General features: G+C 34.6%; 1 protein-coding gene across 7 annotated transcripts in view; it reads left to right on the forward strand.

Moving 5' to 3' along the window:
- Positions 1 to 12070, forward strand: part of HERC4 (HECT and RLD domain containing E3 ubiquitin protein ligase 4) — a 136766-nt gene that overhangs the window by 100239 nt on the left and 24457 nt on the right. For 5 of the 7 annotated variants that reach the window (XM_027130091.1, XM_027130085.1, XM_027130084.1 and 2 more), the window contains 4 exons: positions 6184 to 6207; positions 8616 to 8714; positions 10667 to 10834; positions 11061 to 11204. In XM_027130091.1, the coding sequence (XP_026985892.1) occupies positions 6184 to 6207; positions 8616 to 8714; positions 10667 to 10834; positions 11061 to 11204 (435 nt within the window). The remainder of the gene's footprint in view (positions 1 to 6183; positions 6208 to 8615; positions 8715 to 10666; positions 10835 to 11060; positions 11205 to 12070) is intronic. The other 2 variants (XM_027130086.1, XM_027130088.1) reach the window with 1 other exon arrangement.

A 12070-nucleotide genomic window follows, 5' to 3' on the forward strand; every position in this document is an offset into this window, starting at 1 on the left:
CGCCTGCCGACGCAGGGGACACGGGTTCATGCCCCGGTCCGGGAGGATCCCACATGCCGCGGAGCGACTGGGCCCGTGAGCCTGCGCGTCCGGAGCTCACTTACCTTATTTACGATTATCTTATTTAGATATATACAAACACTAAACTAGTTCTAAACTCCTGGTACATAGCTTTTAAAAGAATTCTTAAGGCATAACAAATTGGTAAATTAATTATAACTCTACAAATTTAATAATCAAGTTAATATTTGATATGGAAGATGATTATGTTCTCTTGATCAGGAATCTCAGCTCACAACGTAAATATGATAAGGAAGGAGTGTGACATAAGAGCACCTAGCTTTATATCCCACCTCAACATTTTCTTTTTAGTTTTTTTATTGAATATAATTCTTTGTGCTATACAGTAAATCCTTGTTGCTTATCTATTTTAATGTATAGTAGTTCGTAGCTGTAATCCCCTACTCCTAATTTGTCCCTCCTCCCTCCTCCCCTTTGATAACTGTAAGTTTGTTTTCTGTGTCTGTGAGTCTCTTCTGTTTTGTATATCGATTCATTTGTATTATTTTTTAGATTCCACATGTAAGTGATATCATATAGTGTTTGTCTTTCTGTCTGACTTATTTCACTAAGCATTTCACTCTCTCCTGGAGAGTTATATCCTCTTGGATCACTGTGAATTAGATCTGATGTTCTTTGACATCCGAATTTTTTCTGGTATGTAGATCATAAACTACTTGTATTCTGAACAAGTTAAGAGAAATGCCAGTCTAATAGGATTTTTAAACTAGCTGTAATCTTGTGCTACATGGAAAAGCTATGGTTTGAATGTTTGCTTTTAAGCTTGGCAGACTTGTATCCAAACTCCTCTTGGTATGTATCTGTGATGATATCAAATTGAATTTCCTTAGGAATTCTTTCAGTGCTACTGTTTTCTGGTAAGAGGGAGACAGTAGAGGACCACATTCTTATTTCTAGACTTTCTAAGTTGATATACTTGAAAATTGCTCTACTATTTCAACCACATGTTTTTCCTTTCTCTCCATTTGTAGACAGACTGGTATTGAATAGGTGGTTGTGGCAGTGGAAACTTGTTCTTTAATGTGCATAGTGGACTTAATGTCACATCTTAGAAATGAGAATCTAGAACCCGTGATTTGGGTTCTTCTAGTCTTCCGGAAATAGAAAGCTGACAATTTACTTTGAAGGTCTTTGACTAACTCTTAAGTAGTTTATTAATTTATATTATGACATCTGAAGGTGCTTCTTTCTTTGAGAGAGCTCAGATCACTTTCACATTTACACATAACACTAAAGACTTTTCCTGAGGCTGTTTAATAAAATTCATGCTTGCATTACTAGTCTTAATACTAGGTTGAACATCATGTTGGCCCTGTAAGTAAAGTTAGTAAAGTTTTAAAGTGTCTATCCTAAAGATACTCATATGCTGTTTTGTGATTATATAAATGTGTATATGTGTATTTATGTGCACATAGACATATATACACATATATATGTACTTATATCTATGTATACAATGTACATATGTGTACCATTATTGAACAGGAGTTATCTTGAAATAATTCCATTCCTTCATGTGAAAGTTTAAAATATTCCTTGATAGAAGATAATTACTATGAATTATAAGAAATATGTCTATAAATTGTATTTATATATATACACATATATTTTATATATAAATATATACACGTATATATGTAAAACTTTACCTTGTTCTAAACACTGCAAGAAAATTATTTTACCTTTATTATATTACCTTTATTATATATTACCTTTATTATATTTCTCTTTATGCCATAGTCTGTTGAGATTTCTTTCTCCATTTCCTTTCTTTCCCAGTCAAGGATTTTAAGAATCCATCAGGAATATACACCTTAAACTAACACAGTGCTGTATGTCACTTATATCTCAGTAGAACTAGAAGGAAAAAAACAAAATAAAAAAGAGAACCCATCAGGTATATACTTGCCTGGTCTCTAAACATTAAAAACTAATTCTGTGAAATTCTTTGCATTCCTTGTAATATCCTCTTGTACAGCTGAGACTAACTTTTCACCTCATCCTCTTCCATTTTCCCATCTTGTTTCACCTGTTTCCCTTTTCATGTTTCCATGAAGTTTTTGCTTGATCCTCCTACTCCTGCTGGTTACTGTATAAGCTTCTCTGTTTTGATTGTTTTTCCAGACTCTGATATTAGGGTATGGCATTTTTTCAGTTGGATTCCTTTTGCTTTTTATCTGTTTTTCTCCCTCTACAATAATTTCTTGGCAAAATAAAAGAGCACATGAGTTCTCTCTCTTTTTATCTTCTGCTATTTGATGTTTTTCTCCACTTTCTAGGTATTAGTCTCAGTTTATTGGCTTACCTCTTTTAACTTTGCTCTAAAATTGTTTATAAAAATACTTTAGTGGGGAATTCCCTAGCAGTCCAATAGTTAGGGCTCCATGCCTTCACTGCCAAGGCCCAGGTTTGATCCCTGGTTGGGTAACTAGGATCCCACAAGCTGCACGGTGCGGCCAAACACAAACAAAAGAAACAAAAAAACTTTAGTGGTTACAACTAAACTCTTTGCTCTTTTTTCTTCCCTTGCTTATACTTTTCGTTACTGTACATATGTATCAATATATATCTAGTTAAAAATTGATTAATTTAGAATAAAGTGTAGAAAGGTCTATGCTGAGTCTGTGCCTCTTATAATTAAAAATCAAGTTAAGCATTTTTTAAAGTGCATATTCTCTTATTTCAAGAACTGTATGCCTATGTAAGAAATGTCAGATACAAGTAAGTACTAATAAATACATTTGATAAATTGGTGACATTTTTACAGTCTTTGATATTACACTTTATATATTTTTAAGTCATAAATTTTACTTCAATATTAATTGTGCTGTGTTTGTAAATCATTACTGTATTTCTTCTGTGGCATTAAGGTTTTGTACTTTAACTGCGGACAGTGCTGAGCTAACATGACATGCTCATCAGCAAACTAGGAAGATAGACTGACATAACAGCTAGGGAGACCAGCTTTGGGAAGATAGGCCAGTACTTAACTTTCTAGGTTTGAGTTTCTTCCTCATTTAATGAAATGAAGAAATTAAAATACATTTGTGTTCTTTAATATTGCAATACATTTAATACTTGCAGTATAAACCTTGCAGCTATAATATTTCCCAGAAGGTTCATACTAGCTTTTTAAAGTTCCCTTGTCATTTTTAATGGCATTAATGTTTTGCAGACTCTTGGACTGATTCCTTATGCCTTGAATTACCAAGTTATATTGGTTTATTTTTCATTTTCTTCGTGTTTTAGAAGTATCTTTTTTTTTTCTGCCTAGTCACCAACACCTTTCATATTTATTTGAATTACTTCAGTAACTTCGGTATCCTCTGTTTATACCTCCTCAGAATAATCCTATGTTATACCCTTAAATAATGATTTCACCAGCAATGATACAGTGTTTTGCCATAAGTAATTTGTTGAAACTAAAACATGCCAAGGAGTTGCATCTTTTTTGTCTATAACTAACTAGAACTATCATTAACCATTGATGTTAAAAGCAGCCTTAGTGAAAGTCTGCTTTGGACCATGAGACCCTGACTTTTGAACATTCCTTTAGGTCTTTCTTACTCAAGTTTCTAGGACATTGGGTAACTAAAATTAGGCATGCCTTGACCTAATTTCAGGGCCCTCAGTCTACAAACAGCCAACAGTTAGTGCTTGAGTATGTGGATGTGGAGCCACTAGTAGGTCACACATTGAATGATGTGGTAAATTTTTAGCAATAGACCTTTCATTGACCTCACGTATTTTGTAATATCCTGTCCGCACCCCCCACCACATTTTTTCCTTCTAAATTTTCCTTGGAAATACTACTTTGGTTCATTTAGAGTTTCAACTAATATAACAACTATCTTGCAACTCTAATATTTCCCAGAGGAGTTTATCCTTGATTTTTTACATATTTACTTTTTTTCTTTTTAAATGTTTGAGCTTTTGTCTTAGATCCTTAACACTTAAATTGAAATTTCTAATGATGACCTTAATATGGTTTTCCCTTTGATGGCTCTCCCCTAGGTAAATCATTTTGCCTGATATCTAATAGTCTCTTTTCCCAAGTTTTCCACATGTCCCATTATTTTTCATATTCCTTCTAGCTCCCATCTGTCTCTACCATCAAACTTTTGTTCTGCTTTAATATGGTTTAGTTACACTATAAATTATGACTATCTTATTGGCTTCCCAGTGCTAAAGGATATGCCTAGAACCTTTATCTTTTACATGTAGCAATAAAAAGTGCATATATAGTAATGTTTCATTATTAAGAATAAAATCCATCTTCCATGATACCAGGTATCAAATATAGTTTTCAAGCTGGCCATAGGTAGTCAGAAAATACTGAAAGGTGTTTCTTTGCTTATTCACACCTTCTTAGCTGTAACAGCACTTTAAAAAACATCCCACAAGATATACTATAAAAGTATTCAGTTGTTCCTGTTAAATTGCTTTAAATTAAACTGAGTGCAATCTAAAAGGGTTTTTCTGCAAACAGCTTGTAAATATATTCTTCTGTTAACGTGCCCAATGGGGTACGTATATAGTGATAACCTGGTACTCTGAATTTTTTGAAAGAAGCTATTATCAATAATTACCTTTCTCAGAACAGGAAGTTAGAGTCATATTTTACTTATGCTTACACTGCTTTGGCTTTATTTAGCACAATATAGTGAACAAACCCTAAGTGTTTGCTAATACCTTAAAACTTCCAGTGATACCCCTTGTGGCGTGCAAGAATTTAGCCAATTACAAAGTTAGAGGGAATCGTCCACACAAGACTGCCTTCACTTCTGATACCAATTGCAAGCTTAGAGGATTCCTAGAACCATTCTCAGGTTCAGTAATTTGCTACAAGACTTCACAGAACTAACTGGAAACTGTTATAGTGACGTCTATAGTTTATTATAGGGAAAGAGTACAGATTAAAATGCCAAGGGAAAAAGTGCATAAGGGTAGAGTCTGGGAAAGGTACCAAAGGCTGAGCTTCTGTTTTCCTCTCCCTGAGGAGTCATGGACAAGTTATTTTCCCAGCATCCATCTGTGTCAATACTCTCAGGGTATTCCCAAGCAAGGAAGCTCACTGGAGCCTTGGTGCCCAGAGTTTTTATTGAGGTTCCATCACATACTGCCCATGTGGCTGACCTTTACTTTCCAGACCTTCTGGAGGCAGAACTGATAACCACATGTCCCAGAGCCTCCAGGCAAACAAAGATACTCCTGTCCAGGTATGACATTCCAAAGTCCTGTGGATCATCTCCCAGTAGCTGAGGGCAAAATCAGTCCTCTCTTTGGGTAAGATTAATTCCTCAGTATACGAGGTGCCATCTGCAAATTTAGTAACGTACTTTTGGAGATTCTAGCACTTTATTTGAGGCTATACCCTGAGAATATATGAAAGCTTTCTTCAAGAAAATGTTGTGCATTTCTGTTCAATGCAGTGGTAAGCTTTCATTATAATTTTCTTTATTATATCCTTCATAAATACCTCTTTCTCTCTTCATTTCTTCTTTCTACTTACCAACCCCTATGCCCTGTCTTGTACTTTCTGTTTTAGCTAAGTCAGTGTTAAAGAACGCTTAATATAAGATACCTGTGTTTCACTGTTTATTTCTGATGAATAAAAACAATTATGGCTTATTTTCTCACTTTCCACATAGCATTTTAATCTACTAAACACTTTTCAAATATTCTGTCAAGATTAACCAAGTCTTAAAATCTGGGGGATATTTTCTCCATTTTCCAGGTGGAGAGATTGGGCCATAAAATTATTTCTTCAAGACCAAGTTAGGCTTAGGATTAGTTTCCCTGTTCTACCTAAATTCTGCAAATGGCGTAACTTAGTTGCTGAAACCAAATTTCATTATGTTCAAGCCTCAATGATTTTATGATCACAAGATACCTGAAACGAAGGTCTTATTACATTTATAGATATATCAGGTATATGTGGAAAGGGTAAGTTTTGTTGTAGATGTATTTTGGTCTACTTCATTAATTCAGTATTCTGCTATAGCAAAATAAATGAAATGCTGCTTTGAATAGAAATAGTTAAATTTGGACACTAACAATGCTCTTTCCTCATTACTGTTACGTTCTGCACTGCTGTCTTAGGATGTCAACCATGGATTAACTGAGGTAAGTTTGGTGTAATAAAGTCTCATGTTCAGAGTAAGATATACTCTGTTTTGTCTTAAGTGATTGAAGACCCCAAAGTTCCTCTTTTTTGTGACTTTAAAATATATATATATGTATATATACATATATATTTTAATGAGTGTATAGAACTTGCCCTGTATAACATTTCAGAGGAATTTTCTGAAGAAAATTAGACCCTCTGCTTTAGTTAGCATTACACCTATATATGATGCCTTTTAACAATGTTTGTCTTAAAATAGTTCCTATCCTCCTAAAGCCTTCCAGTATAAAATTTACAGTGTCCTCAGAATACAAAAAAGCAAACTTATAAAATTTCACAGATGCCTACCCAGAAGGCAGAAAATGTTTTATGTTGGAGAAGTAGAATGATTTTCAATTTTTAAACTAATAATTGACACTCAAAATGGCCATAAAATAGAATAAACTTTCAGTATGGTCATCTCCCTCACTTTGTTTAATGTACTATCTTAATATATAAAGTTCTGGCACTTTGGCTTACATAATCAACAATCCTGAGCCACCTTTTTAATACCTGGGAATGTTGTATTATACTTCTGTTATAGACTTCAGGTTTTGTTGTTTGCTTTGCTTTTTTCACAGCACTTGAACCAATGAAGCATTTAGAAGTAGCTTTAAACTATGGGCCTGACATTGTTTGCTTCCTCATCCTCAAATAGAAGCAGCACATAAAATTATGAGATCAAAGAGTTTTGGAGCCAAAGGGGACTTTAGAAATCATCTCAGTCTTTTAGAGTTTCAGAGTAGTAAAAAGACTTTCTATCATCCATAGCTAGTTAGTGACACAAATACAGGGTGGAGGGTAAACTTGTCATATGAGAAATAGCCAAGAATGATAACTTACTTAAGGGTTAATGTCGCTCAGCATATTGTCTTTCATGTTGAGAACAACAAGTTGATAGTCTTGTGTTCTATACTGATTGGGCACTATTGAATTATTTCATTGTTTTTGATGGCCATAGTTGAAAGAGGCTTAGACAAATTGAAATACATTTAAAAAAAGGTTACTGGGGACTTCCGTGGTGGTCCAGTGGTTAAGACTCCATGCTCCCAATGCAGGGGGCCCAGGTTCGATCCCTGGTCAGGGAACTAGATCCCACATGCCACAACTAAGACCCGGCGCAGCCTAATAAATAAATAAATAAAATAAAAGAAGGCGGTTAGGATGGAGTAGAGCTGGAAACCATATTATTTTCAGGATGGTTGGAAAAACGGCATGTTTAGTGTGGGAAAAAGACATCCTAGGGAGAGCATGGCAGCACGAAGTATCTAAACCATATAAACTTCCCTGCAGGGGCAGAATGAAGACTGAAATAGAAAACGAAGTGATGTATAGAAATGCAGATTCAGACTTAATATAAAGAACTTTCTAAGAACTTAAAAAGAAGAGGATTGTTTCATGGTGTATTAAGTCTTCACTGGAAGCCTTATAATAAGAAGGGGCTCTGTGTCAAGGCTGGCACAAAAATTTTGCTTTGTTGGGTATATGGTAGTATAACATCCTCCAACTGCAAGATCTGTGACTGGCAATTCATAGCTCTTTGTATTTTTCTGCCCTGTTAAAAACTTAGCAATCAATCACTATGTTTTACCTGCTAGGATAAATAATTGTTGATAAGGTGACTAATGTCTGATAATGGTAATAATAGATCAGCTATTACTGATCAACTTTGAAGATTGACAGAAAATAATAATACTAATCGTGCTTATTTTGTAAGTTAAATGAATGAACAGATTGTTGGGCTTATAATAGTGTTGTCCCCCTAATGACCTGGCAGTAAATATCTGTTGAATGAATAAGTAGATTGCTTATCATTGGCCTCACTTGCTAGAGTAGCCCTAACATATAAGAACTGGGAACTGTATTTAACATAGGAGCCCCACATTTAGAATAAATTTGCAGCCTAATTCACTGAAACTTGGAGTTAAGATGTTAAGCAAAAGATACCTGTAATTTACAATTTTATGGATTCTCAAGTATACAGTTATCTCCTAAAATTAGGAATTAGGGTTATTCCAATGCCTCATCTAATTATCAGTAAAAATTCTATATTCAGAAATAAGCCACGTTTTACGTATGGACACCAAAGGGGGAAAGTGGCGGGAGGGGGGGGGCGGTGGTGTGATGAAGTGGGAGATTTGGATTGACATGTATACACTAATATGTATAAAATGGATAACTAATAAGAACCTGCTGTATAAAAAATAAAATTAAATTAAAAAAAGAAATAAGCCACATTTTATTTATAATTCCTGAATGACACAAAAGTGAATAAACCAAGAATATGATCAACTTTACACAAGAAATGACAGTACCTACAAGAAGTTACAAACCAATTTGTACTAATAAGCTAATTTTTTATTTCTAGTTGGCAGATATCCCTGTTACAATCTGCACATATCCATTTGTATTTGACGCCCAAGCAAAAACTACTCTGTTACAAACAGATGCAGTCTTACAGATGCAGGTAAAATATTGTATAGTACTAATTTAATTTGAGAGTAGTTTTTGAATTGTTTCTCTGGTGTTTTTTTAAAGTATTTGAAATGTCTTTGGGGATATTTTGTGCCTTTGTGGTCTGTCTTTTGCAAAGCTACTTTTACGGGCTTCCCTGGTGGTGCAGTGGTTGAGAGTCCGCCTGCCAATGCAGGGGACACAGGTTCGTGCCCCGTTCCGGGAAGATCCCACATGCCGCAGAGCGGCTGGGCCCGTGAGCCATGACCGCTGAGCCTTGTGCGTCCGGAGCCTGTGCTCTGCAATGGGAGAGGCCACAGCAGTGAGAGGCCCACATACCAAAAAAAAAAAAAAAAAGCTACTTTTACCAAAGCACCTTTGGTACCTATGAAGAAGACTGTTGCATGTGAAATGTGTATTCTTATGAGGGATACTTATATATATTTAAAAGGACATAGAATAATTTAGATTTTTATCATTTTATATCTAAAAAATGGTATAATCTTCTTTCATTATAGAAATATACAGTCTTTATAAACAGTTTGACTAGTTTACTTGATAAAATAGTTTGTTTCAAATCTTGCTTTATTATATCTTCCCTATTTATATACTTGGTAAGAGATGAAAATCAGTAGAGGTGAGGTGATGTTAAAAAGTAGGAGGCATTTGATCAGTTGTTAGGAGGAGGGTATGAAATGTCCGTGAAGAACGTTTTAGTAATAAATAAGGTACTTTCCTGAGGTTGGTCATCTCCTCTTCCTCCTCCCCACTGTCCTTCCCCTCCGCCCCCCCACTTTAAGCTGAACATTCTTTCCTTTATAATGAGAAATTTTAAAACTAGTTTACATTATGACCGTGAAGGACTACAGTAAGTTTGCTTTATCATTTGGACTTGTAAATTTAAAAGTTTTTGAGTTTCTTCCTCTGGTATAGAATATCAGACTATAGAGGCTGAGGACTAAGGATGAGATGAGACCTTGAACACTTAATAGTCTAAAAATGCTTTTAAAAATTACCCCTCCCCCAATTTTGATGGCAATTTTTATTTAAAATAAATGCGTTTAGTATTCTAAATTCTTCCATATATTTAAACAATAAATAATAGTAGGAGAAATTTTAGAGATGTGCTTATTTCCATTTTCATCAACAGAAGAAATAAATATTTTTGTAGGATTCTATACTAACAGCTAGATTGCTAGTTTTTTAGCAATCTTTGTTAAATGCTAAGTTAATCAGGACTTCCTTGGTGGTCCAGTGGTTAAGTCTCTATGCTCCCAATGCAGGGGGCCGGTGTTCGATCCCTGGTCAGGGAGCTAGATCCCACATGCAGCAACAAAGATCCTGTGTGCTGCAACTAAGACTTGGTGCAGCCAAATAAATGAATAAATATTAAAAAAAAGAGAGAGAAAGAAAGTTAATCACTTGGTGCTTTCAATGTAGGATATTCCATTTTAGAATTAAGAACACAAGGAAAATCATAGGAAAAAAATAAAAGCTTTAAATGGTAAAAGCCAAATGCTTGGTTTGTGAGCATATATGGTGATAACTCTACTAAATGAATTTCTATAAACCTTTTAGTTGGCCAGGCTGTTTCTTTTTCTCTTTAAAGGGTTGTTTTAATGCTTTTTAATGCTTTTTAATGTTTTCTTTTTCTCCTCACTCTCCATCCTAGTTATTTTTTGAGAAACAACAGTGTTCAGATTTATCATAATTATTACAGTTCCATGCTTACTTAGCTTAATGGTATCATCAGTTATACATTACTATAAAAAAATTCAAAAGGATACTCTTTATGCTCAGTTTATTAAGCTCTGATGCTGTGCTGAATACTGTGTTAGGTGCTGTGTGAATTCAGTAGTATAGGAATTATAGGATATCTATAATTAATAGGTAGAGGTTAGCTTATTCAGTCACAGCAGCTTCTTTATAGCATTGCTATTAAATTTTTACTCTTTTGTTTTCTAGATGGCTATTGACCAGGCCCACAGACAGAATGTCTCCTCTCTTTTTCTCCCAGTGATTGAATCTGTGAATCCTTGCTTAATTCTAGTGGTACGTAGAGAAAATATAGTAGGAGATGCAATGGAAGTCCTTAGGAAAACAAAGAATATAGACTACAAAAAGCCACTCAAGGTAATTTAACATTTTCTGTTGTATAATTGGAACTTTTATTTAGAAAATATGTTTAAAGTTTTCCTGTTCATTTTTAGTGTATCTTTGAATCTTAATAAAATTACATACTTAAAAATTTTTTAGCTATTAATTGCCACGCTTTTATTCGTAATAAATAACGTGTTGTAGGGTTTCCAGAATATACGTTCATTTCTTTACATTCAGTGTTTGCATTAACCTGTTTTAGGTTATATTTGTTGGAGAAGATGCTGTTGATGCAGGAGGGGTACGCAAAGAATTTTTCTTGCTCATCATGAGGGAATTATTGGATCCTAAATATGGCATGTTTAGGTATTATGAAGATTCCAGGCTCATTTGGTTTTCTGATAAGGTAAAAAGTCCAACCGTCTAAATTACTTCTATATCTATCTGTCTGTCTGTCTGTATACACCTATGTATATATACCTATATGTTTCAACTTAGCTCAGTAATAAATAGGAGTTATTACTGGATACCTAACATTTTATTTACAGATCTTCTTTATTACAATTTTAAAAATTATAAACGTTTGGATTCAGAGTCATCAGAACACATTAATGCTTACCACACATTTCAAATTAGCAAAATAAATTACGGAATGGTCATCCTGAAAATGATGTTGACTGTTCTGCTGAGTTAGATTTGAGGATTGAATAAGTACCAGATGAACTTTTCTTCTGGGGAGAATTAATTTATCATTAGGGATCATTGATTTCTCTACCTTATAATTTAGGGCAGAGGTAACTACTCAGCAAACTACAGTCCCTGAAAGTTCTTCCCAGCACATAAAGTCAGTGCCTACTCATTTATCTATCGTCCATTGCTACTTTCTAGCTAAAACTGGCAGAGGCAGAGTGGGGAGTTACAATGAGCCCCTATGGCCAACAAAGCCTAAAATATTTACCGTCTGCCCCTTTACAGGAAAAGTTTGCCGGCCCCTGATTTAGAAACTGTAAGTGAAATGGATGGTTCAGTTTGTAGAACTCTGAGTTGAAAGAAATTTGAATTATTTACTGTTTGTTCTAAAAACCTTGATGTATTATTTATTCATTCTTCCAGGAGACTGGCTGTCCTTTGTGATGTTAGCAGTCATGATGATCAGTGCCTAGGCTAGTTAATTTATTAGGGGTGGCAAAATGGTACTACTCTTACTCTAACATTTCTTTTTCATTTTTGTAGCTTGGATACTTACATGTAAAGAAATTTTCTCATATCTGC

The sequence above is a fragment of the Aethalodelphis obliquidens genome, unplaced genomic scaffold (assembly GCF_003676395.1).
Source record: "Aethalodelphis obliquidens isolate GAN/ISIS:26980383/991018 unplaced genomic scaffold, ASM367639v1 scaffold37, whole genome shotgun sequence".
Taxonomy (NCBI): domain Eukaryota; kingdom Metazoa; phylum Chordata; class Mammalia; order Artiodactyla; family Delphinidae; genus Aethalodelphis; species Aethalodelphis obliquidens.